General features: G+C 40.0%; 1 protein-coding gene across 1 annotated transcript in view; it reads right to left on the bottom strand.

The window, feature by feature from the left end:
• The window catches only part of PLCB1 (phospholipase C beta 1), a 199665-nt gene that overhangs the window by 51843 nt on the left and 119828 nt on the right, over positions 1–27994 (bottom strand). Inside the window, exons 22-28 of the mRNA XM_032213013.1 lie at positions 24389–24442; positions 21709–21928; positions 19320–19500; positions 14653–14729; positions 14392–14481; positions 13466–13523; positions 10804–10890 (exon numbers count right to left, since the gene is read on the bottom strand). Coding sequence (XP_032068904.1) covers positions 10804–10890; positions 13466–13523; positions 14392–14481; positions 14653–14729; positions 19320–19500; positions 21709–21928; positions 24389–24442 — 767 coding nt within the window. The remainder of the gene's footprint in view (positions 1–10803; positions 10891–13465; positions 13524–14391; positions 14482–14652; positions 14730–19319; positions 19501–21708; positions 21929–24388; positions 24443–27994) is intronic.

The raw sequence follows: 27994 nt of genomic DNA, 5'->3' as shown, positions 1-27994 counted from the left end.
GTATAACACGCAGTTTTAAAACTAAAATTGCAAGCTTAAACCCTGCCTGCGTGTTATACGCCGATACTCCGGGTGGCAGAAGCCCGGGACCCAGTCAAATTCGCTGCGCAAGGTGAAACGGCCGGCAGCAGCCCTGCTCTCCTGCTGCGGCTTCTGTTTCAATAGGGAAGAAAACTTCCTTTCGCTTCCCGGGCTTCTGCCGCCCGGCAGAAGCCCCGGGACCCAGTCAAATTCGGGAAGCGAAAGGAAGTTTTCTTCCCTACTGAAACAGAAGCCGCAGCAGGAGAGCGAGGCCAGCGTCCGTTTCAGTCGCTTCCCTTCTCCGTCTTGATTGCTGGAAGCAGTAACAAACGGCGCGTCCGCTCCGCATCGCCCTGACAACCACCCCAGCCGGCGGCTGCCAGGCCTCGCTGGAGTCAATTGCAAAGCTGCGTTCAGCGCTTTGAGGACCTGAGGCATCTTGGGAAATGTAGTTCCCTATCAGAAAGAATGGAGTAGCTGCGAATTTGTAACAACATAATATAACTTGGTGCTTCGCAGGTTACGAAAATCTCGTTTGATTTGCACACTGTTTTTTAACAGTTAGATAAAGAAATTATGCTGTGAAAGCGACTAGATAGCCCCCCTCCCCTTCCTGTGTGTGAGAAAGGGAAGGAGAGGAAGGAAGGAGGGAGGGGGGAGGAAAAGAAGAAGGGAGGGGGGGAGAAGATGGAAGGAGAAAAGATGGATGGAAGGAGAAAGAATGGAAGGAGAAGGAGGAAGATGGAAGAAGAAAGGAAGAAAAAGAAGAAGGGAGGGAGAAGGAAGGAGGTAGGAAGAAAAGGGGAAGAGAGGGAAAGAGCAGAAAGACAAAGAGGATGAAGTTGATAGGCAAGAGGAAGGGGGAAGGAAGGGAAAAAAGAGGGAGAGAGTGAAGATGAGGAAGAGGTTTTTGGTTTTCCAAAAAGCAGTGATTCTGATTAAGTTTTTTTGCTCAAAGAGGTGTTTTTTCATTTCATATTTGCCTTTTAAGAGGAGTTAATGTTATAATTCATGTTCTAATGTTATAAATTTTAATCCAACATTAAGTTCCGAGCTTCCAAGTCATTTATTTTTAATGAAAAAAATTTTTACTCAAATTTTTGTGTTAAAATGGGGGGTGCGTGTTATACGCCGGTGCGTGTTATACGCCGATAAATACGGTACATACACACATACATACATACATACATACACACACACATATATATACATATACATACACACACACAAACACACACACACACACATAGGTATATATTACAGAGTGTTTACAATTCGTGTTCTTCCATTCACTTACATATTAGTATTTGTAATTTTGTTACAGTCCTTTGTAGCAAGGCAGCCAATCAATACATAGATTTCATTTTGCCTTTGGTTGATACTACACTATTTTGCACTGGGTTTCCCAACCTGGTTTTTTTTAGAAAAAGAATGGAATTTTAACCTTTTGCAGTATAATTTCCGAAGATTCAATTACAGCCTGGGGCTGTTATCTTTGATTCTCCCCCAAAGTAGAATAGGAATAGGAGTCATGGCCACAAGAAAGATACTTCAGAATAGCTGGCAGCATTTTGAAAGGGTTTCCACAGATCAATGCCAACCTCTTCCTGGTGTCAACCCAAATTGTTACATGCTTTTTATTGTCCAGAGTATACTGCAGACAATATTTTTCCTATTAGAGGAAACTAATCATGAAGGCAATGTCTTCTCTAGTGAGGATCTTAGTGGCTTACCAAGCAATCAACGTATGGGTATCTAAAACTCTCTGCTTTGAAGCTTGGGGCTGGTCTAATTGTCTTCTATGGAAAAGCTGCATACTTCTGCTAAAAATGAATAGAATTTGAGCCTGTTAAAGCATTGATGTGAGTACGTAAGAGCTGAAAGGGCACAAGAGAGCTGGACTGACCTCACAAGTCCTGCAAGATCTTTCCACATGTATGTCTAATTTATTTGGTTTAGCTGAAGATCCCTTAGAATGGTTAGAAGCCCTGTGAAGAGAAGACCTGCCAGTCGAAATCTATGACTCCAAACCTCTTTCACAGGCAGCCTGCATTACTATTATTATTTCAATTTTTCTCTATGATGAAGATCTACTATCTTTATGTAACCTCATTTTTACAAGACAGACGTGTTTTTGGCACCTATAGCTTAGAGCTTCCTGTCAATAGGAAAAAGCACTGCATGTTTTCTTGGATGTGTGTGTTTGTGAAAGTGAGGGTGAGAAAAAGAATGCATATATTTTTTATGTATTAAGTTTATGTAAATATAGATATACAGAGTCATGCTAGTGACATAACACATCGGAATAGTTCCGCTGCTGAAGCAGAACACAACAATTAAATTAATAATAAGATATCTGAGTTTATAGCGTATTCTCTCAGGATTATAAATACAAAGGCTAAGACAAGAAAGTTCAAAGTGAATCCAAGTACAGAAAGAAATTCAGACCTTGGTTTCACAAATAGAAGATAAGACTACAAATGTGTCTTTGGGCAGACTTCATTGTGTATGTTAAGTTCTTCATCCTTCTTTCTTTTTTTTGTGGTCTGCTGGTGGCCTGTGGAGCTGGCAGCAGAGTCAGACAGTGAGGAGGTTGGGCAGAACATGGGCCAGTCCTGGAGCCTGGGGAAAGCTTGGACGAGAGCTCTGTGTTGGAGGCAGAGAGGGGACCAGGGCCATCTGGGAGTTATGTGCTGCCTCCGGACTCTCCAGAGTCAGACATCAGCGAGGGAGAGGAACAGGGGGACCCTGTTCCCAGTGTGCGCATGCACAGAGCTGCCAGAAGGCAAGAGCAGTTAAGACAAAAGGGGTGACTCGGGAATAAGGCTTGGAGATGATTGGGCCTTCCCATAAGGCATAAAGGAGGAGCAAAGGCATGTGAGCCTTTGCAGGAAGCAACTTTGTTCGTTCTGGTCGGTTTAAATTCTGAAGCTCCGTTTTGACTCTGTGCTCCATGTGGCCTTGCAAAGCTAATTGGCAATTAGGTCTTTGGCAGTGTTTCAAGGGAGATAAAGGTGGGTGCTTATCAACCTTATCCCGAAAGACTTTGGCAGACTTCTGATAGACTCTTTACAAATTATTTGTGACTCATTACAGGCTGTGAATGAACATAATTTACAGCCGTTGGAATAAAAAAAGGGTTTTTGGGACTAAGCATGTGTTTTTTACTGTCTCAGGAAGCCTAGGTCAGAACACTTTTAAATTAAAGAAGCCCAGCTCCTTGTTACATGTGAAATTCTCCAGACGTCTGAACAATTCTGTTGCTACCATCTGAATGATTTCCAATTTCCATATGTCTTTTATGAAATAGGGCAACATAACGTAGCATTCTCGCAAAGAACACAACACACCAGTGCTGTGCAAAAGAGGAAAATCTATTCGTTTTACAGTGGACCTTTCTGTGTGACTGTGTAAAAAATACTGTAGCACACGGGTGTGAAATGTGTGGAGTCACGTTGCCGTCACGTGACATTTTGTGATGTTTTTTTCCCTTCACAGAGGTGGGGTGGGCATGACCTGTGTATGCCACATTCAGCCCGTGGGCTGCTAGTTTGACACCCATGCTGTAGCATTTGTAAAACATTATAGTGCTGATCAAAAATTATCTGATTAACTAGGATCTACAGGTTGATCTCCTACCTAATAAAAGTGTAGAAAATATTTCTTACATATCAGGATTTGTTCTAACTAGATGCAAAAATTCACATTTATGTGGGGCAGACTACATTTGAACATAGTAACCATTAGAGTCCACCAACTGAAATCGATGAGACATAAACATTTGCTCTAGCTAATTGAAGCTCAATTTGTTTCAGTGGGCCTGCTCTAAATATACTAATTCTGGACTGAACTCAATGCCTCAAATCTGTTTTAGTTTTTATCAAAGAATCTAATCTGCTGAGACAATATAAATTCAAGATCTTGGATTGTCAAGTATCTGCAATCATTTCCAATCTGGAATTACTATGCATCAGAATGGTGTACTTTAACTCCTTTCCTCAAATCATTAATGGATGTATTAAACACCACTAGGTGAACAGTTATGTTTTCAAATGCATTCACTTTGTCACAGGGATGAAGAACATGTCCGCATACTCCTTCAGGCATCTATAATTGGAAACTGCCTTCTGCATTATTGAATTTCTAATATCTGCACAAGCAAGGAAGCAATTACAATTAGAGGACACCTCTAGATTGCTGGACAGGTAGGGTAAAAATAGGTCAGTCAAATATGCTCCACATTGACAACAGCTGTTCTCCCATGAATATGAAGGATGAAACTTTATCTAGGCTAAGATATGCCTAAAATGAGTTTGCTTGGTAAGTTTTTAAAGTATAAGAAAACATATTCAGAGTAAGTATATTTGGGAGGTAGTTTTAGCTGGGACAAAGGTCTCACAATGTGCTCACAAGTGTTCCCTCCTCCACTCCTTCGAGTGCAATAAAAACAGTGGTGGGTTGCTAACTGGTTTACTACCGGTTTGATCGTGCTCATGCACAACGCTTCTGGTGGTGAAGCCTCCCGTTTACTAACACTACCAGTTCGGTCGAACCGGGCCAAACCAGCAGCAATCCACCTCTGAATAAAAGCAGACACAGAAGATTGCCATTAGAAAGAAAGCAGATCTACTCTCCATTCCACATATTTGAGTAATAGGAGTAACTAGGGTCTACGGCAGTCTATGCAGGTGCCTGAGTCCATTTGGTGTCTATTCACAAAGATCCTGCTTTCCTGATTTGCCCCACATGACTGATGTAAATATACTATTCAGAAGTGAGAGGAGGCCGTCTAGATCAGTGGTTTACCCACTGCCTGTTGTGTGGTATCTTCTTTCACTGTGTGTAGCATAGATGTACAGGTACTCCTTGACTTAGAACTTGTTGTTTAGCGACCATTTGAAATTACAAAGGACCCCTCCCCCCCAAAAAAAGCTATAAAAGATCCAGTTTCAAAGAACCCCTCAAACACTATAAAAACCTCAATTTAAGCAGCCCCTCTTGCTGTTATCTGATTGCCTTGTGGGAGCTTGGCAACCAGCCTGCATTTCTGGCCATTTGCAGAGCTCCATGGTCCTGAGACTGCAATTTATAATGGGCTTTTTTTGGGGGGGGTGTTAAGTAGAAACCAGTATTTACTTCCAATTTCCAACACAAAATGCCCACCGGGTACAATCGGTTCGCTTAATGACCAGGGTGTTTGCTTAACAATTGTGACATTCATTTACTGGCTGTCACAAGATAGGCAATAAAGTCGGTAGTGGTCACATGGTGACCCATATAATTACCAGCGTCCCTTACTACTAATTCCAGGCTCAATTACCGTCATAAGTTGAGGATTACTTCAGACAAGTCACACAAGGGAAGCCAGAAGCATCTTTCAAAGTGTAGCTAAGTGGTAGCTGCAACACTGAATCCATCTTCATAAGGAAAGGATCAAAATAATTCGGAAACATTATCTGGACACCATGGATAGGATAGTCTCAGGAGGGACAAAAGAATGACATTCCTTTATTCTTATTACCCTGTTTCCCTGAAAATAAGACACCCCCAGATAATAAGCCCAATCGGGCTTTTGAACGCATGCACTAAAATAAGCCCTCCCCAAAAATACTGCAACACCGCAGCAGCCATGAGGTGACCACGTTTGTCGTCTCTTGCGCCTCAAAAATAATAAGACATCCCTGAAAATAAGGCCAAGTTGTTTTCGGGGAAACACAGTAAGTAATTGTCTATTTGTTAATTCCTCTTTCCTAGTCTAACAATCCCAAATGGTGGCTGTCCTGGTTCACATTACAAAAACAAAACAAAACCCTACAAACGGAAAAAAGAGGTACAATTATCTCAATCTGATTTCACCCACTTACTCATTTTTTCCAGAGTTAAGTTTCTTCACTCAATATTTCCAGATGAGATTGCAATTTTAAAAAACTATAAGCAAATTGAATTTGGAATACAAATTTCAGAGAATGTTTAGCTACTGATGTATTATGCTGCTAAATGAAGGACTCAAGATTTCAGAGTACCTGTAAATGTCCTTCCAGCTTAGTTATCTTGTACAATTGTCCAAAATCAAATCGGTGTTTTTGAAAAACATTTACATTGTTGGATGTTTGGATGGATGGATACATGTGTGGGTGGCTGGATGTGTGTGTGTGTGCGTGTGTAGGAGAGAGTATGGGGGTCTGCCTATCTGCCCAACAGAATGACAGTTATATACACATTTTTTTAATTGTATGCTGAAAGTTTGCACATGGTTTATATTAGTATCCTCTTTCTGTAATTTTATGACATAGTGAGATAGGATGAAACAGCAGTGTAATATATTCCTCTTTCACCTTATTCAATATCCAAAAAGTTAAAAATTACTTGCAATAAACAAATTTGTCATCTCGTAAGCTTTTGTAAATCTCACTCTGATTCATCAGATAAGAAATATCAAAGAAGTGAGATATAGTGAAATCTCACCTACTCGTGGTGCCCATTAAGAGAATTAGGTTTGTCACAGGCATTCTTGCATTGACAAACGTGTTAATACACAGATAGCAAGAGTGAGAATTGGGTCACTGGTACAGGTAGTCCTCGTCTTAGGACCACAATCGAGACCAGAATTTCTATTGTTAAGCAAGGTGGTTGTTAAGTGAGTCAAGCTCAATTTTGCAACCTTCTTTTGCCAGCATTAATTGTATTACTGAGTTATTAAGTGAATCATGTAGTCATTAAGCGAATCCAGCTTCCCCCATTGACTTTTCTTGCCAAAAGCCAGCTGGGAAGGTCACAAATGGTAATTCCATGATTCTGGCATATTGCAACTGTTGTTAATACATGCCAGTTGCCAAGCACCTGAATTCTGATCACCTGACCATGGAGATGCTATGTCAGTTGTAAGTGTGTCTGGTTGTAAGCAACATTTTTTGAATGATCACTAAAATAATGGTTGTGAATTGAGGCCTACCTTTAATTTGAGTCTTACTGCACTACAATTCACTGGTTGCTAAAGTTGTTAATCAATGAAAAACAAACTTTCCTTCCCAATGTTTAACAATGCTACTCCAAGTTTTCTCTTCCTGAGAGATGGGTAGTGAGTAGTAGAGAGACAGCCTTTTCAATTTTGAGACCGTAGAAAGAGTGCAGAGAACAGCAACCAAGATGATTAGGGGACTGGCGGCTAAAACATACAATGAACCATTGTAGGAACTGGGCGTGGCTAGTCTAGTGAAGAGAAGGACCAGGGGAGACATGATAGCAGTGTTTCAATATTTGAGGGGCTGCCACAAAGAGAAGGGGGTCAAGCTATTTTCGAAAGCACCTGAAGGCCAAACAAGGAATAATGGATGGAAACTGAACAAGGAGAGATTCAACCTGGAAATAAGGAGAAATTTTCTGACAGTGAACGCAATCAACCATGGAACAATTTGCCTTCAGAAGTTGTGGGAGCTTCATCACTGGAAGCTTTCAAGAAGCGACTGGACTCCCATCTGTCAGAGGAGTTGTAGGGTCTCCAGCAGAGGTGGGTTCCTACCAGTTCGCACCTATTCGGTAGAACCGGTTCGTCAAATCTACCGAACCGGTTAGAAGAGGTTGCACCAGTGGACCCGGAAAGCAGGCCACACCTACAGAAGAGGTTCCAAAATTTTTTGAAACCCACCACTGGTCCTTGGATATGATTATTCTACACTATCATGCTCATATTTATAAAACTCAGTGCCTCTGTGAAAGGTAAGGATGACTACTGCGTTTGTGATGCAATCAGAACATTGCGTGTGTTGAAGTTGTTTTAACGCAAACCAAAGATGCCTTTTAAAAAACAAGTTTACATCATATTCTTATGCATGCCAGTGCTGTGTGTGAGGTAATTTAAGGTGGTTCTGACAAGTGTCGTCGGCATCTTCATATCCGGTCACATGGGCGGCAAGCCACTCCCACAAAGGAGGCCACACCCACAGAGTAGGTTCGAACAATTTTTGAAACCCACCACTGGTCTCCAGCTTTGGGGGTTGGTTTGACTGGATGACTTACAAGGTCCCTTCCAACTCTGTTAAACTGTTAAATTTCAAAGCAAGGTACTTTCAGATGAGGTGCAGGATTACTGATAAGAGGTTGCTTCCTGAGATTGAGGCACAGTGACAGAAAAAAAAAGCTAATTTCCCAACTTTTCTTAATAAGTGCATTTTTAGCTTCCCAATTTTCCACAGCCAAGTAGTATTTGGAGCAAGCTGTTTGGGAGGTGGGCGGAGGGAAGGCAAAGGCAGAGTTTGATTTTGATTTTATTTTATTTTATTTGTCTTGTATGCCACCCACTCCCGAAGGACTCCAGGCGGCTCACAATAGACAAGGGAAAGGGGGAAAACTAGACAAAGACAACACTTTAAAAACAAAACCACAACATTCACAATTTCCGTGGGGCTGGATATTTCACAGGCCCCCGCGGCCAGCTGGAGCAGCCAGGACTTGGTGGCTTTGCGGAAGGCCGGGAGGGTAGTAAGGGTCTGGATCTCGACAGGGAGATCATTCCAGAGGGCTAGAGCTGCAACAGAGAAGGCTCTCCCCTGGGGGGTTGCCAGCCGACATTGGCTGGCAGATGGAATCCGGAGGAGACCTAACCTGTGAGATCTAATCGGTCTGAGGGAGGTAATCGGCAGGAGGCGGTCTCTCAGGTACCCAGGTCCGATGCCATATAGGGCTTTATAGGTAGCGACCAGCACCTTGAAGCGGATTCGGAGACTAATGGGTAGCTAGTGCAGCTTGCGGAGGATAGGTGTGACGTGGGTGTACCTGGGTGCACCCACAATCGCTCGCGCGGCTGCGTTCTGGACTAACTGGAGTCTTCGAACACTCTTCAAGGGCAGCCCCATGTAGAGCGCATTACAATAATCCAGTCTTGAGGTCACAAGGGCGTGGGTGACTGTCTGAAGGGCGTCCCGATCCAGGTAGGGTCGCATGGAGTTCCCTCCATGTGCGATAGCACTCACTGTCTTTCAATTCTAAAAAGTCAGAGTTAGATTTAGCCAACCAGGATTATCTGGAAAGAGGATATGAATTCCAAAATGAGATGATTTTAATGGCTTAAGCAGAGTGTGCAAATACTGCACAGATGGTTTGGCAGCATATTACACCAGATAAATCTTGTAGGTAATTTGTAGTTGGGCAGCAACATTTCTCAATCTACAACTGAATTAATTTTCTGCCACTGTTGTAAGAAAAATAAGCATGCCATTTGTGTTTGATTTCTTGGTTTTATTTCTGTACACACCTGGAGCTTAGTGACAGTAACAGAAAAAAGACCCTTAGATATATGACAGAAAGATGATTTTTAAATTATTGGTGCCTCTAATTTTAATTTTATTATATAATGCCATGATACTAAACTGTAGGAATTCAGTGAAGCTGAAACAGATTCATAATATGGGATTCAGACAAGTGATAAAGAGCTTGTCTAAATCTGATTAAATACCTGTATCACCCTTGTTTATATCTAATCATGAAATACCTTAAGCAAGCATATTTCCAGATAAGTGAGCTTGAAAGAAATAATCAGGTATATACTAGCTCCAGTTCAGGAAAGTGAGAAATCTGCCCTTTGAGTTTCAAGATGACAGAGAATTGTTGATTATATAATCAAGGAAAGATGCATTCATTGTCCCAGCAATATCAAATATTGCAGTATCCAATGCTCCTATTCAGGATATTCCATTCCTTATCCCCTTCCGCCTGTTCCCACAAATACTTAAACAATACACCTCTTGAACTCTGAACACCTTCAATGTTTGTTGGGCTACTTGGGAGAAGGGAGATTCTTCAACTACATCACAAGGGTTTTCCTCTTCAGACTTCATTAATTGAGGACCATTCTCCATTAATTCTTCAGAAGTGATGCATTTTGGCTGGCACCCAAACTCACAGAATAGTGATTGTTTTCAACAAGAGGCATATTTCCTCTCCACATTTAAAAGAACATATACTGGTACATTCCAGATCCCTTTTCAAATCATTGGCTTGTATAAGAACTTGAGCCATAAGAAAAAAGAAGGGGAAAAAATGTTCTGACTTGAATATTATATTATTTTCTGCCTATAAAATACAGCTAATCATTTTATAATTTCCATGCACTTAGAAAATGTCACCTATTTTCCTATGCAATCACAAGTGTAGTCAGTTAGGGTTACTATAGTGAACTTACCAAGAAAACAGTCTAAAACATTTATCTGATTGCCTTTATTTGTTAACTGGCGAAAAGCACAACCAAAACCACAATGAATTAATTTCAAGGATTGTTATCAGCTGCCAGAATAAGCAATATGACCATCGGAAACTAATTGCAGACCTCCTGACAAGAGACTGGGAAAACCCCACAAAACAAATATGATATTATGTTCAAAGTCTATGCATACGTCATCTGCTCCACTGAGAAGAATAGACAAGAATTCAAAACACGCCTCATCATATCGGCATCTTGAAAGAGCATCTTACAGCATACTATATTCTTTGCATTTTGCTAATTTGCTGAGACAAAAAAACACTGCACTTTCTTGCATGTTACAACAAAAACAAGAGTAAATGTGCTTTTTTTTTTACACATCTATTAATGTATTGCACCCTCTGCTGGTCAAAGATATTCCCAAACAAAATGATAGACATCAATCCACACAGGTTAACAATATTCTTGATGGATGGTATTTCAAATATATACTTGTGCTTTTCCATACCATGGAATATTTGTATATTTACCTGATATCAGTCTCATACTTATTAATTATGAACTTATTTGCACTCAAGTTCTCTTACCTTGGGCTTTTCATCCAGTATTTGCTGACGGATCTCTTTGTGTTTCTCCACAAGTTTTTCCTGCCTTTTGGTCTGGGCATCTTCTAGCTGTAATTGAAAAACAAAGTCTACTATAATTGACATGCCTATCTGAATTCCTCAGTTTCACACTCAAGAATGTAATAGCAATAGCACTTAGACTTATATACCGCTTCACAGTGCTTTACAGTCCTCTATAAGCGGCTTACAGAGTCAGCATATTTTCCCCAACAATCTGGGTCCTCGTTTTACCCCGTGGCACGACAAAACCGCGCTCGTCAAAATCGTGGTGATAAAATCGCGGCACTAAAGCCACAACGTCATCAGCGCCGTGACAACAGCGCACCAACAGAAGGGCACTTTAAAACGGCGCCGCGGCAGAAAGCCGATTTCAATTAAGGTAAGGGTTAGGATTAGGTTTAGGGGTTTGTTTTAGGGTTTGTTTTAGGGTTTGTTTTAGGGTTTGTTTTAGGGTTTGTTTTAGGGTTAGGTTTAGCGTTAGGTTTAGGTTTAGGGTTAGGTTTAGGGTTAGGCTACTGAGTGCTTGGGAATGCGCGGATTTGCCCTCCGCGTTTATGTCATCGCAGTAGGGTCGCATTTTTCCTTAGCGCTTTGAACGGCGCGAATTAGTCTTCGCGCTTATGTCTCCGCGGATAAGGGCTTCGCGGATTTGTGGTGGAACTGTTTTACCCACCTCAGAAGGATGGAAGGCTGAGTCAACCTTGAGCCGGTGAAACTGCTGGCAGCCGGCAGTCAGGAGAAGTCACCTGCAATACTGCATTCTAATCACTGTGCTACTGTGGCTCTTCAATATAATAATTATCTTGGGTAACAAAGTTTTAGACAACATTTTGACACAAAATGTCATTATTATTAAAGTAGTCAACTTCTTTCAGGTAAGACTTCAAGGAATGTCAGTCGATTTGTTTCCAATTTAAAGTTATATTAGCTGGAAATGTGCAGTTGAAAATGGAAGATACATTCTTAATATATGGTGATTAATTGCAGCATTTAATTAGGCCAAGTAGCCAGCCACACAGTCCTTTTTTTTAATCCAAACATATTTATGTTCCTGCAAAGGTCTTGGAGTATGTTGATAATTTTTAATACCAGCTTCTGTGTCATTAGGTGAAGTGCCATCTGCTCTGAAGAGAGTGAATGGCTTAATTGGTCTCACTGCTAACTTGTTTTAGAAAAATAGCATTTTTTTTTCAACAGACAACATGCAAATCACAGAGCTTTGAAGAGATGAGGAAATAAAGGAGACAGAAACCAGATACTGACAAGCATGCTAATTTTATTTTTAATTCTATTCAATCATGTCTGATTCTCAGAGACTGCCTGCAGTTTTCTTGACAAGGTTTTACTGAAATGATTTGCCATTGCCTCCTTCTTAGGGCTGAGAGAAGTGATTGGCTCAAAGTCACCCAACTGGCTTTGTGCCTCAGGGAGGACTAGAACTCACAAATCTCTGAGTTTCAAGCCTGGTGATGCTTAACCACTACACCAAAATAAAGTTTGCTCATAAAGAACCCTTTTTTCATGCATGTTACTGGAAAGCATTTGCTTTTATAAATGCTCTATTTGATTTGTCATGCAATCTTACTGCAACTAAGTGATTTTTTAAAAATCTATTTCTGAACAGCACTTTTGGGGCATAACTTTGTCATACAAGAACAGAACGTGGATTTCAAAGATATTATTTGATGTTCATCTGAAGTATGCACGCATAAAGGAGAATATTTGTAGCTCAGGATTGACATGACAGGTTCTTGGTGATCTCTGAGTTTGCTTGATTTCTTGCTAACGTTTCATTATCCTAACTAGGTAACATCACTAGGTAACTGATGATGTTACCTAGTCAGAGTGATGATGTTCATCCATTGTGTTCGAAGAGGACCGTGACATATAACAGGTTGTGGGCTGTCCACGATGTGTTCCCAGGTGGCTGGTAAGGCCTATACGGGCATGAAATGTTCTGCCACATGTCGGTTGAAGCATTTGCAGCTCTGGCTTTGCGGAGTGCTCATTTCTCTTGTGCTATGGTTGTTCTTCTGTCTTCCAATATGTGGCAGTCTTGGTGGATCAGTGTCTGCCATGTTGATCAATCTTGTACCAGGGTTTCCCAGGAGGAAAACCTAGTCAGAGTAACGAAACGTCAGCAAGAAAACAAGCAAACTCAGAGAGCACCAAGGACCCGGCATGCATGTATGAATGTATGTATGTGTTGAACAAATATATCATCTACCAAAAGCACTCAAGGTATCAGACAGAAAGAAAACCCAAAACAAAATTATATTCCATAGCAAAACAAGTAGCAATTGAAGTTCCACATCTGAAACACAACTGTTCAACTTCTCCGTATTCCTTCTTATCTCAATTGTGGTGCTGTTACATTTGCAGGCAGGTAAGATCTGATCTGCCTCCGGAGAATAAAGGAAAAATGGTAAACTAAATTTACAAAATTTTAGCACTATTTGGACATTGGAACTAGAAATTGTCTCTGCACAAAAAATATGCACTGCTATTACGGTGAGGTTTTGGTATTTCAAGATAATTACAATGTGCAAATCAGCCTAAATACTGAAATGGATGATGTCATCTTTATGCCAAGGTGAATACATGTTTTAGGCAGTAGACTTACTCTTTTAATGTACTGTACCACCTCTTGAATATATGAGCGAATCATTTCTGTCTTCTCCCTGAGAGGAAAATGAAAAATGATTAATCCCATTTATTTTTTAAAAAAAATTGGTTACTGGTTTTCTGCCACAAATAATTTGTTTATAAAATAATTGGTAAACTTCACTAAGAGAAAATCAAAGCCAAATTTTACATATATTGCCCTGGGTATTCTTCATCAGATTTCAAAATGGTTTAATCCTTTATTTCAAAGGGATTGTGTGCTCTTTGTCATGTGCTGTTATGGGTGTCATCATGATTGATTTTAAACTGCCTTGAGGATGATTCAGACAAGAAATAAGATAAGCTCTTCTAAATAAAGGAAAAATAATGCACATCCACTGTGGGAATCTATGCTACTTGATAGAGTCCAGACATCACAGGATTCATTCCAAAATGCCTCCCTGCCTACGCAGGGTTTATTCTTTTTATACAGTTTTTACCAGCAAAGCAATAAGCATACAGCAACAGCATTGTAATTGGCACATTCTCCTTGTCAATCTCTAAGAACATCCCACCCAGGGTAGAATCTCACATAGCTCAATAGTTCCTGGTAGTGCCTGGTTCTGCTAATTAGGTGAGCTCATAGGAATCTGAGGTAACCAGTTACTGAGATCATGGCAGTTTGCTGCGCATGTCTTTATGTAACCTTTCCTATATCCCTACAGCTACTGTTCTGCCTGTTTTTTTTAAATATAATCTGTGGAGATCCGTAGTCAAACATCTGTCTGTCTGTCTGTCTGTCTGTCTGTCTGTCTGTCTATCTATCTATCTATCTATCTATCTATCTATCTATCTATCTATCTATCTATCTATCAGGATTTTCTTCTATTGGTGTTTCAGGTCTTCTGGATACAAATTAAGGTGAGAATTGAAGACTGCACTTACTCATCCATTTGACTTCTATCCTTGGACTTTGCTTCAGTGATCTTCTCTTGCCTTTTCTTGTCCATCTTTTTCTTCAGATCTTTCTTTTCTCTTCAACAAATCCAGATTTGGTTTTTTTATAAAAGAAGAAAACAAAACAAAAGTTATGCTGTGCACATTCACCCAGAAGTGACACTCCCTGTGCCTTGACTGGGGAGTTACTCTAATGTAAGTACATCTAGAATGGTAGTCAAAAGAATGGGTACCGTAAGTAGCCTTTACCTTTCACAAATTTCTTTCAGCTTCTTTAGTTGGTTGCTTTGGCATTCTTCTGCTACATCTGTCAGCTTCTGTATAAGCTTAGGAGGGGATAAAAACAGATATGTCATAAATTGCACCAGCTACATTCATTTGGTAAGTATTGCACAGATAGTCTTCAGGTTTTGACCCTAATGGAGCCTGCCATCGACCAGCCATCCTTGTTCTCCCCAACACATTCATTAAATGAGTGCATGGGTCTTTAAGTGGAAGTGGTGGGAGATCCTGGGAGGCCTAATGCAAGCACCAGCCCACCTGTCTCAGATCTCACCTACCATCAGATACTGGGCTGCAGCACAGCTGACTGTCTGGGCAACCAGAAACAATGGGGAAGGAAAACTCTGGGATCACTTTTCTTTCCTAATTCTTCCTTTGCTCTGCCTTTCTGGGGTAAAACAAGAACTAGTTCCCTAGCCTTTTGGAATGTTCTCTGCTAATCAGGTGTTTGCCCATCAGCTGTCCATGGGGTGGCTGCAAAGCTCTCCTGCCTCTCTAGGCTTTGAGAAGAGGGCCTTTGCACAGAAGGTAACTCCAGGAACAGCTTCCCAAAACCCTTTCCCTACTTAATGCCCCCCACTCTCTCCAAAAGCTACATTTCTTCAATAACAAAAACAAGGAGAGGAGGGAGGAAGGGAGAGAAAGAGAAGGAGAGAGGGTAGGAAGGGGAAGAGAGAGGGTAAGAGTAGGGGAGAGGTAAGGGAAGAAAGAAGGGGAAGGAGAGCTAGATGGAAGGAAGTAGAGAAGGAAGGGAGAGAGAAAAGAAAGAGAAAATAAGGTGGTGTCATAACAGGCACTAGGGATGGTAAACAAAACAATCCAAACTGTACCTTATAACCTTTTAAATGGAATAACAATAGTATAAGAATGGCAAAGAAAAAGAATAACCATGTGAATTTATATCAATAATTGTATGTAAAAGAATAAATGACAGTAAGAATATATAGCACAATATAGGTAAACAATATTTGGTTATAAATAGCTAAGTATAAATAAATATAGAATTGTAGATAAAAATGGATAACAAATAAGGAGACCATGAATGCAAGATAGAAATGTATAGAAGGGAAAACACTAACTGCAAAGAAACTGATACGGAACTGCTGTATGATATATGATGGAACTTCTTGTTCCTGTGTTCTCTTAAGTTATGTTTTTGTTGATGTGTTTATGTGTTTAAAATAAAAATTTATATAAAAAACCAAAACAAATAAACAAAAAAAAACACAAAGAAGCTGGTAGGGATGGACTCGTTGACCTTTCTTCCCGCCTCTTGAGAGACCGCCTGCTGCCAATTACCTCCCACAGACCCGTTAGATCGCACAGGGTCGGCCTCCTCCGGGTTCCGTCTACCAGCCAATGCCATCTGGCTACCACCCGGGGGAGGGCCTTCTCTGTTGCAGCTCCGGCCCTTTGGAATGAACTCCCCACGGAGATTCGGACCCTCACCCCTCTCCAGGCCTTCCGGAAAGCCGTCAAAACCTGGCTGTGCCGGCAGGCCTGGGGTTGATGAGTTCCCCTCCCCTCTCGACTTGTATGGCTGTATGACTCTTGTGTATTTTAATTACGTGCATTGTGTTTGTATCCCCTTTCCCCTTTTGAGTTGTTCGCCGCCCTGAGTCCCTCCTGAAGAAGGGCGGCATACAAATAAATTAAATCTTAAATCTTAAATCTCTTTCCGCCCCAGTTAAGTTCTAAAACTAAACTGTCCCTCTGCTTTGTAACCAATATCTATATGGAAACCATAACTTGACTTCAGGCTGAAGAGAAGAGGAACCAAGCAGGCAAGGAGAAACAATATTCTGTAGCTTTTTACAGTAGAGGGCACTCTACAGTCTAGCCTTTAAGTCCTAGCAGGACTTAACTTTAGCTCTAGCAGGAGAGCTAAAGCTTGCAAAGACTAAACATTTTTTTGGCACAACTTTTAGAGATAACTTTTTTTTTTACTTCAGTGGAAAAAAGCTGAAGAAACATCTTGTCACCTCTACTCTTTAGCCTGGATTAAGTCCAAAGCCTAGAGAGCCAGGAGAACTTTGCAGCATTCCTATGGACAGCTAATTAGCAGAGAAAGCTTTGCAAGCAGCCGCCATTTTAGCAAGGAATTGTCAGGGTGCTGAAAATGGCGGCTGCTTCCAGGAGTCATGGGGAGCAGGCCTAAGTGTTGCAGGGGGTGGCAAGGGAAACCACTGCAGTATTCCTCTGGTCTGTCATAAGTGTGAATGACCACAGGAATGCTGCATCTGTCATAACTTTGAAATAGGTTACTTGTTGTTTTGGGGTACTGGTTGTTTGGACTGGGCGTTACATGGCCTGTTGTTTCTCGATGACTACCTGTATAGTGAGACTTTAGGGTTCTACCTGCTCTGCCCTTGGGATGGATGGTTAGTCAGATAGCAACTGGTAGGTAAAAATTTCAGGAAGGACTAGAATAGACTCCCATCTAGAAAGCTACCACTAGTTGGATAATATTGACTTAAATAGGCCAGTAGCCTATATCAGATCAGTGGAGCAACATACCATACCATACATACATACATGAATACATGATTACTCTTTGAATAATCATCCTTCTTCCTATTAGCACAGTCAGGGGACATTTCCCACCCGTGACAAGTTGGAGAGGATAATTAGGCAAAATAATCAACCCAATCAGACCAGGTCAGCAAAGAATAAGCACCACTACCACTTACCTCAGGATTAGAGAAAGAACCAGAAAACAAAATAGCCAGAATTATGCCTGGATATTGCTACATCCATTACCTGGATCAACATGTTTTACTCTGTCCAATGGCAAGGACACTTCTACATATATAATAAATAGAAATAATTTCCCCCAAACATGAAGAGATTTTAATTTAAAATTTGCCTTTAACCAGAACAGGACTTTAGGTCTATACAAGCTTGTATGGTTTAGATCTGGGACAATGCTGTCAAGAACAGGTAATGCTTAATACAAGGACAGATACATTTTTGCTTCCTGTTACTTTCCAATCTCATCCAAAAGAGCGGGGTAACCTAAGACAATCCATCAGGCCTATGGACAGTATTTATGAATCTCTGTATCTCATCATTATTTTAAGGCTTCCTGCAGATAGATACCGTGTGATCACTTATTTCTGTCTACTAATTCCCTGGTGATCACCGATTTCTGTCTACTAATTTCCAATGCATTACAAATATCATGTTATTCTTAATTTTTATCATACTAAAGTAACTTTAGTATGACAGAATAGTGAATGAGGAACAAATTCCATTATGTTTCATATAAGAAGCCATCTGCTCATCAGAAAGCACAATCAAGCAGATTGTTACAGTATTTAAAAATTCAAGTTCTGAAAACTGGTTTTGAAAACACACCCCTGGACCAAATATATGGAATTAAAAGTAAATACAGTATATATAAATTAATCAGCAATACTAATTCTAGTTAATAATACTAGTTCTAATTAATAAGTTTGTGCCTTCGAGGTCTACACTCTATGATTCAGCATCAGGTAAGTTTCCTGTATATAGCAGCATATGTTTAGTGAGGACAGATAAGTGTTTAAATTATCTTAGCAATGATATGACTGGAATTTCATGCCTTTTAGCAGGAAGCTATGTTTACAGCCATACTTGTGAACTGTGATGCCAGTTCCCTATTCTGGTTCATAAGGCTTAATAAATGAGCAAACACAAGACTAATCTGTTTTCCCATATTATACAGATAGAATGAAGGCTTGTTGGAATGTCATTAATTTGGACAAATATACATTCTGAGGCAGATTGAAATAATAGTAACATTCCATTGCCTCATTCTCTTTTTTCTTGACATTCCAAAGCATCTATTATTATCTGATCGGACTCTTCATTTAGCCCAAAGAGCTGCTCCATGCAGGGTGTCTGAATCACAGCTGTAAAAATAACAGCTGCTCTGGGGACAACAAATACAAAATATTGTTTTGTTCTTTATAGCTTTCATTTAGAAAACATAAATTTACAGGAGGCTTTCTGGCACAAACAAGTAGTTAGAAGACATCTTAGTGGTATCAAAGCTCTTGTTTCCAATTTTTATAGGCTACATTAATTTAACTGCTCATTTTGAAATGCTTTCTGAAACTTTCGAGTGACAGCACTGCATAGCATGACAGTCTTAAGTCACAAAGCCAGAAGAGACAAAGATCTCCAAGCCATAGTATTACCACCATAACAATATATTGGAGCTCACTTTTTGTTACTTGTGGTGAGCAAAACTGGAAGGTTTGCATCTGATCTCAATAATCACAAATACAGAAAGTAGGAAAGGCGCTGACACTAAAAATATTAAATAACTTAATATAAAATTACATTTGTACATCTATTACATTGAACCAACAAGTCTAAAGTGAATGTAATGTATATTTCTGGTTTCCCTATTTTAAATTCCTGCCACGCGCACACAGTTCCAACTGTTTATCGCATGTCAAGACAGATGGAGATATATGTCAGTAAATAGATCCATGCATAATGCCAAGAAGCAGGGACATGAGATGGGTTACAGAGAAACTTCCCTAGGTAGGTTCTGAAGAGGTCAAACTGAAGAGGTTTTTTGTACAATGTTTGGGGTAATATTCATCATACAGAGCAGGGAAGCAATGTTTATGTATAGTACATACCAATTTAATATGTGCTTGTTTCTGGTACTTTTCACTGTAGTACTGTTCTTGTCGCAGGTTCAGCAGCTGCTGCTGCTGTTTTTCTTTGAGCTCTATTAACTTCTGTGTCATTTCTGAATCAAGGGCAGCCAACTCTTGTGCAACAGTTGAAGGGCTATGATCTGGGCTGCCAGTTTCACTTCTAGAGCACAATACAGAATAATAAATATAAATTGCAGCAATACAAATATAGAGATCTGGTCCCCCAGATGACTCCCATTATTCCATTAGCCAATATAACATTGACCTAGCAAAGATTATTGAACTCTTTTTTTCCTTGTCTTATGGCAAATGTGTACATCTGGTGTTCACATATGTATATAGATAATTCTTCATATCTTGAAATATGGATGACCAGAGCATTCAGACAACAATCTTGAATTTAATTCAATTTCTATAGTACCCCTAAAAGAAAGCTGCTAAGAACAGCAGTTCTATAACAAAAAGGGATGAAGGTTGGTTAGATTATTATTGTTGGGTAACTCAATTGATGACTTTTCAATGAATATTGGAGAAATAAGACAAAATATTGAAGTTTTGGTTTTCATAAGTTTCATCTAATGACATTATGAATGTCATTGGGATTAGCATTATTTCACAATTCAGTTTACCAAATCAATTGGTTCATTTTTTTTACAAAAAAAAATCTGAGCATCCCTAAACTGCATAGCATCCTAATGTGAAACTATTTAATGAACTCCAAAGAGCAGAGTTCATAAAGACTAAGGATTTGTCAAAGGAAAGAAGCTTGGAACAACATACAAAACCCAAATGAGAAAAATAATCTGCACAAAATGGAAACTGAACAAAACTCCCTAAGGAACAGCGTGATATTTTTGGTCTTGGGAAAGAACTGCTACTATGAAAGTGAGGCGAGAAGGGAAAGCGATGAATGGAGCATGTGAACCAAACAGAGCAACTGCAAAATAAATAATAACAGTAGTACATTCCACCACCCCCTACCCCCAATCCCAAAATTAAAAGCCAGGCCAATATAAATGAAATGCATCTCCCTGAGCCCTGACAGTTATATCAGAGATGCTTATAGTTCTACCCAGGTATTAAGCCAGTTGCCTAGGAAACCACAAGCTTAAAAGGAGAGATGGCTAAAGGACCAAGTTCCATCTGGAGAAAGGTAATAATCAAGCCCTGAACACAATGTGACATTTGTGCAAATATAAGGATGAAGGGTAGCAGCTCAAATCTAGAAACCCACTCTGACAATGAGGCTGGGAACACCTACACAAAGAGAAAATGGCTTAAACTTATTGGCACTGAATTCTGACCTAGTTACTGGGTCTGACCCCTGAAACTTTCTGTAAACTGATGGGATACGGATGAGGGCCTTCCTCTCTCTGATGGACATTCAGATGTATGCACGCTGCATGTAGCCCTTCTCCCCCAGCATCAACATCCGCAACATCTTGTAAGACCTTAATGCTGAAAACCTCTGCCCATTTCTCTCTCCCACATATTTTTGTGTTAAAAAAATCGAATGACACCAGTCAAGAGACACTAAGCACTTTTTAAAAACACTTAATGACTTGCCTCCAGACGATGTGGGTGCTCTAGCACTGGAGTTTTTAAAGCAGAGATTGGACTACTGCTTGTCTGAAATAGTATAAAGTTTCCTGCCTGAGCAGAAAGTTGGATTAGGAGATCTCCAAGGCCCTTTCCAACTCTGTTATTTCTGTTAATGTAGGCCTGACCAGAGAGCTGTAGGACAGTTTTTAGTCAATTTTTCTGAATATTACTCATAACTACATGCCATACCAACCCCTGGATCAATTTGTCACTGGCGTGAATGGCAGAAGCTTCCACATCACAGTAAGCTAAAGATAAAGGTAAAGGTTCCCCTCTCACATATGTGTGCGAGAGAAACCTTTGTGTTCCCATCTAGGGGGCACTGCTCATCTAAGAGTCAGCACTGTCTGAAGACGTCTCCGTGGTCATGTAGCTGTCATGACTAAATGCCGAAGGAGCATGGAACACTGTTACCTTCCCACCAAAGGTGGTCCCCATTTTTCTACTTGCATATTTACATGCTTTCGAACTGCTAGGTAGGCAGAAGCTGGGACAAGTAATGGGAGCTCACTCCGTTATGCAGCACTAAGGATTTGAACCACCGAACTGCTGGCCATCCTTTTTCGCAAGCTCAGTGTCTTAGCCACTGAGCCACTGTGTCCCTCCCACATCACAGTGGCTTTATATATAAAGCAGCACAACAGAAATTGCTTCATTCAGCATAATGGAAACTCCAGTATTGTCTGGAAGGACACATGAGACCCAATTATGAAATAAATTATTTGCAAGAAAGGCCAAAGGAATCTTTGTAAGAAGATAGACATACTTTTTCTTACTGTCTCTCTTAGCTGTTTTCTCCAACACTGCCCTCCGTCGCAGATAATCATTTTGAATTTCATTATATTTTGAGGTATGCTCTTTTATAAGATCTGTTGTTTTTTTGTGATGTCTCTTCACAAGATCCTTCATTTCTTTGTAGTGCTTCTTCTGAAGTTTCACAAATGCCTTCTGTTGCTTTAGTTCCTCAATGGTTTGTGCTTCAACTTCTGCAAAAATAAGGGGAATGATGTTATCGCAGGACAACACTAGACATGCAGGGGATACGCATTGTTTTATCAACAGGTTTTTGCTGCTACTGCATGAAGCTGCATTTAAAAACAATTATCTTATTCCAATAGAAGAGAATGTACATAGCTTAGGATTGAACTGTGGGGTCCCAGTGCTCTCTGAGCTTGGGTGTTTGCTTGTAAACACTGCTCCAGTTAGGCAACATCATCAGTGTAGGTGTGGGATTTGCTCCCTGTTTATACACAGTAGCTTGTCCTGCCAGTTTTGATGACAGTGTGGTTTTCTCCTTGGTAGATTCTCAACTGTTTTTTCTGCTTGATTGTTTGCCTGGTGTTAATCCCTGTTTATCTGGGTGTTGGCTGCTAGAGAGGATGTGTTTTAGTATATTTTCATACTTCTTAGTTTTTTTATTGTCTCTTTTGAGTGGTGTATAATTATTTATTTATTTCTATGGGTGCATTGATGGCTGATTTGAAATTGAGTCTGTCTATGTGTTGTAAAATTAAGGAGTTTTCATTGTGTCTTCTGACTGCTAGTTGATGTTCTTGGATTTGCTTTGTCTTCTAACTGTCTACCCTACATAGTGGTCGTTAACAGTTTTTACACTGTATGTTGTATATGATTCCTGTTGTTTTTTTTCCCTTGGGCTGCTGGTTTTTTTTGGTTTACTTATGTTTTGGAGGGTTTTAGTTGGTTTGTGTGCTATGGTGATGCTATGTGGTTGTAGTAGGCTGTTGGTTGTTTTTTATATGCTTTTGATGTATAGTAGTATAATTTTTTTTCAGAACTTGTGTATGTTGTGTTGTATACTGGGTTGAGTAGTCAGATACTTTTTGATAAAGTTATATGGGTATCCATTTTGTTGGAAGATATTGTAAAGGCCATTTGTTTCCTTTTTTGGTGTCATGGGTCACTGTAGTGCATTTGTAATAAATGCACTGTGTTTGGACTTGGCTGAATTGATTACTGCATTGCACTTGTACTGTGTTGCATTTGTACATTGTAGTGTACACTGTACACTTTGCACTACACTTGTACACTCCACTGAATTGCACAAGTACATACTGTATCCACTGCAGCAACTTCTTCTTTATGTGATCTTATGAGCCGCAGTGGTATATCCTTGGAAGAATGGAAGGCTGAGTCAACCTTGAGCTTGATGTGATTTGAACTGTCAAATTGCAGGCAGCCAGCAGGCAGCAGAAGTAGCCTGCAGTACTGGTTAGAACGCAGTACTGCAGGCTACTTCTGCTGTTGCTGCCTGCCTGCAATTTGGCAGTTCAAATCTCATCAAGCTCAAAGTTGACTCAGCCTTCAATCCTTCGTAGGTGGGTAAAATGAGGACCCAAATTGGTGGGGGCAATAGGCTGACTCTGTAAACCGCTTAGAGAGGGTTGTAAAGACTGTAAAGCGATATATAAGTCTAAGTACTATTGCTATCTTATCAGAATTATATTATTCAAGAGTCTCAACTTGTATGAATTATGTAATTCAGGATATTTGAAAGATAAAGATATTTCAATTCAGTTTATTTTTATTAATTAGCGATCATTATTTATACTACTGAATCATCTCACCTAAAGATAGACATATTACTAAATAGTCCCCACATTTATTAATACATTCCACAATATAAAAATGACAGAGTTCAGCAAGGCATATTCTACGTAAGTGCATCTGTTATTTAGTTTAGAGAATTCTAGTTATTTATGGTATGTAAATTTAGAACATGTTCTTCACATCAGATCAGCAAGGTACGAGTTATTCATAAGGAATACAGAAGGTTTATATCTCAAGGAGCACCTCAGCCATATTTTTATGCAAGCAGATTGTACATGTAACTCATTGCTCATTTCTGTGTTCGAAAACAGTAAATGATCCTGTATTGTTTCTTGAGAAGTAAAGGATAAAGATATCCATCTGTGTATCCTCATGTATACGCACAAGAGCTTTTGTATAGCTTTAAGATTTTTTGTTTTGGCTACAACTTTTTGCTCTAAAGTGAATGAATTTATATAGCAAATTCAAGAGTTATTTAATCATGCCAGGTAGAAACTACCGATGCTTGGAGGGAACACTATTTAATCTATTATTTGCATTGCTGTTCATATGCCGGCTTATCAAATTCAAACACATGCAAATGCATCTTGGATCCTTAAATATGGATTTAGAACTAAACTCAGACATCATTTGGCTTCCAGTTATTTATCCTTTTGGGGTGAAATTGCAGCATTCCAGTAATTTGGCCTCACTCCTTATTTTTAAAATCCCTTAAATGTATAATTGTTCTTTCTAGAAAATAGTTAAAGACCACCAGGGAGTCATTCTGAACAATAAACAGATTAAAATAGCTATTTGTATGTGGTATGCTTTTTCTTGCAACATTCCCACTAATTTGTTTAAGAGATACTATTGTACAGCACTATCACATTTCTTACCTGTCAGGACACTCTGAATCAGATCTTCTGTTTTGGCTGGAACTTTCACAGAACCTAGGTGTAAATAACAACAATATTTCAACTGGTCTGAAATGATAATACAAAACCTTACGGACGGTCATTCTTCTCATTGGTTCTAAAAGAACCAGAGGATATAATGCCATCCTTGTTCATGTTGTATTGACAAATAACATGTTTTTAGCTGTAGAACAGGCTTTCCCAATCCACTACCTGCCCTCAAATCAATCTGCCCAGACTCTAATAAAAGAACAGCTTTCTAGGTTCTGCCCCTTTGTTTCAAGTTAGCATCCACATGGAAGAAGTTTTGTCAGCGGCCCCTCAGAGTTGCTCATTGGTTGAAGCTTGTCTAGTCCTAACTCTGAATCTTCAGGCATAAGATGAAAACCTGGTTTTATTTTGTTGATCTACTTTTTAGCTCCTAAAACCTGTTGACTGACTGAGGCTTTGATGTACGCAATTTTTTTTGTGGCTTTAAATACATATCTTGTTTTTTTTCCTCTTTATATTAGCTGCTTTGAAAGCTTTATAAGAGAAAAGTAGGCTAAACATATTTAAAATACATCCCCGGAGCTGATGATAAAAAATTGTCTCTCCATTATTTGATGGTATTAGTTCCTTTTCTTAATGTGTGAGTATATATTTAAGTATATATTTAAAGTTAAATTGGGGCTGTACTTTCGTGCCAGCATGCAAGTCACATTATCTCTCCGTGTGTACCTATCCCAAGCAGGATGAAAAAACTTTTGTCCCTGATACTGTAAGAGCCTCCATTACCCTAAGTGATCCAAGCCACTTAGAGTCACTTATTGAAGTTGAGGTTGGGTTTCCAGGGAGATATATACGTACAGATGAGTGCTGTGGCCAAACATTGCTGCTATTTATCTCATTGATAAATAAATTATGCCTCAATCCTCCTGGTTATTTTGCCTCATGAATGTAAATAGGAAAAAAGGCATGTTGCCTCACTCTGTCACTGCTGCTTGTTTCAATGACTGCCAGAAGTGAGGCCAGCCATTGTGATTTCACACTAATGTTGCCTATGTCACAAGAAAGGGCCTTTGTGACCTCCAGATGATGCTTGCCATTTAAAGGAGAAAGTCTGTCCATTGGGACCTAATGCAGATGACATTTAGCTGTGGGTTAACTTGTACTCTCAAGAAGACAAACTGGATGGGTGCCCCATCCTTTTAAACCTATTTCTAAAACTGGGTTACAGCAGGCTTCTCTTGCTCAGGTGCTCTGCAGATTAATGGACTTCAATTCTCAGAAGGGATACAGTAGGAATCTAAGGACAGCAAGGTGTATTTTTGTTTCCCTTGCTCTCTCAGATATTGTTCTTCAAAGTTTCCAATTTCCCTTTGAAATAAAAGCAGGGGAGAAGATGCTTCTGCAGGCAAAAAATACTTTGTGAACAAAACTGCTGATATTTGTGAACAAAACTGCTGATATTCACTCTGAAATGGCTGCTGTTTGCTCAATTTAGTAAAGTAATCCCATTGTGTGGGGTTATTTTGTGGGACCCAAAGAAACAATTAAGAATTAAAAATTTACTATACACTTTTTGAAAGGTAGGAGTGGTGCCCTTTAAACTAGATGGAGGCAATGATAATTTTTTTCATGAAGAGATCATCTCTTAATCTAAAAGCCTGGATAACTTCCATTCATTCTACAATCTTAATTTTCTAACAGATTTTGCAGAAGGTAATAGGGTTTCCAGCTACAAAACTTCTAGAGGCAATGAATTATCTGGACTTCTTAAGTTGCAATTTGGACCAGGGCATGGGACTGAGACAGCATTAATTGCTTTGATGGATGACCTACCTAGTGTGTCCCATTAGATATCTTGGTAGCATTGACTACTATTAATCACAGTATCCTTCTGAATTGCCTTCAAGGTTTTAGGGTTGAAGGCAATGAGTTACAGTGATTCCATTTCCTGAGACGATGATTCCAATTGGTGATCATGGCAGAGGAACATACTAGCCCAGTGATGGGCAACCTTTTTGGCGTGGTGTGTCAAAAATCAGCAAAAAATCGAGCATAACTCGCGTTGTATGTCACTTCGACAAAAACATAATTTTGCACAATTTATAGTTGCTGCTGATGGCGCTCACAGTTCCCGTTGGCACTCCGCTGTTCCCTGCTGTGGTGCGGTCGTAACCGACTGTCCCAGGAGTAGACTCTCTGTGCTGGCCTGACTGGAGAGAGGCGCACACTGTTCCCGCACTCCTCTCCTGCGGGTCCTCCCTCGCCGCGCTGATGACGTGTGTGCGCACGGCACGCACACCTTACCAGCAGCCCCTGCGCTCAGAAAGGGGCGGCGGCGATACAGTAAGTGAGTGTGGGCTGGGGAGATCACACGTCCCGCCCCCTCCCGCCCCGTTCCTCCAGCACAGATTCTTTCATCCTCGGCGGCCGTGCAGGAGCCGAGGATGAATCGCATGAAATCCTGTGCGTGTCACCCAAAATGGCTATGCGTGTCAGCACTGACACGCGTGTCATAGGTTCGCCATCACTGTACTAGCCCTTGGTTGATCTAATATGGGTTGCTGTAGCAGTTCTCTCTCTCTTCCATGTTATTAATATCTACACAAACCTGCTAGGAAAAGTCATCCATCCATTTGAGAGAGGACCTTCAATACATTGATGATACTCAGTTACACTTTGCCAACAAAGCACTCTTACTTAGTGCCTGAAGGATGTGAAGGGCTGGAGGAGATGAAAGAAACTCAAAATGAATTCCAGCAAGATGGACTTCTCTTCATAATTGAACAATCTGGCTCAACTTTGGCATCAATGTTAGCTCTGTATGGGCGACAGATCTATGACCTTGGGGATTCTCTGGACTCAAGAGTTCTTGCTTAAGTGGTAGATGGAAGTGCCTTCAACCCCACCTGATTTGACTACTGAAACGTCGTTGATATGGGGCTGCCTTTGAAGTTGACTAAAATGCAATTGCTATACAATAGAGTGGGTCTGGCAATTAATATTGATAAGATTGACAGAATCTCTACAGTAGGATTGCATGCAAGCATTTGTATAAATAAATAAGAGCTGGTGCGTAAAGACCTGTTGTACCTAATTCATTTTTACAGTACATAACAGAAGCATAGATATAATGAGAGAAAACTGATTTTTTAAAAAGAAATCCACATATTTAGAGATTTTTGAGCATTAAAACATTATTCTGGGGATTAAAATGTCTTAATCCTGTACTGGATATGTTCATTACCTCTTTTGTAATCTGCTAAATATGCAGCCTCCAAAGAATGAAACTTCACTGTTCTATCCTTGCTTAGTCCTAAATATTTTTCCTTGAAAACTGAAAGTCTAAAAGGTCACATGCTGGAACTGAGTTCTTTAGCAGGGTCATAATATCAGTGACCTGACATGTTTTGTTGTTCTTGAGTCACATTGGCTCCAACTTTTACCACATATCTTTAACTGCAGCAGCAGCAGCAACAACAAAAACATAACCAAAATCTCTCTAGCAAATGCTTCTCTAGAGCCTATAAACTCTGATCATATTCTTATAGAGCACTAGAGCTAGTCTAAATAGGACACAGCCAAATTCTGCTATGGAAT

Source organism: Thamnophis elegans, chromosome 3, assembly GCF_009769535.1.
Source record: "Thamnophis elegans isolate rThaEle1 chromosome 3, rThaEle1.pri, whole genome shotgun sequence".
In the NCBI taxonomy this organism is placed as follows: domain Eukaryota; kingdom Metazoa; phylum Chordata; class Lepidosauria; order Squamata; family Colubridae; genus Thamnophis; species Thamnophis elegans.
The sequence above is the reverse complement of the archived record's forward strand: the minus strand, read 5'-3'. Positions and strand labels throughout refer to the sequence as shown.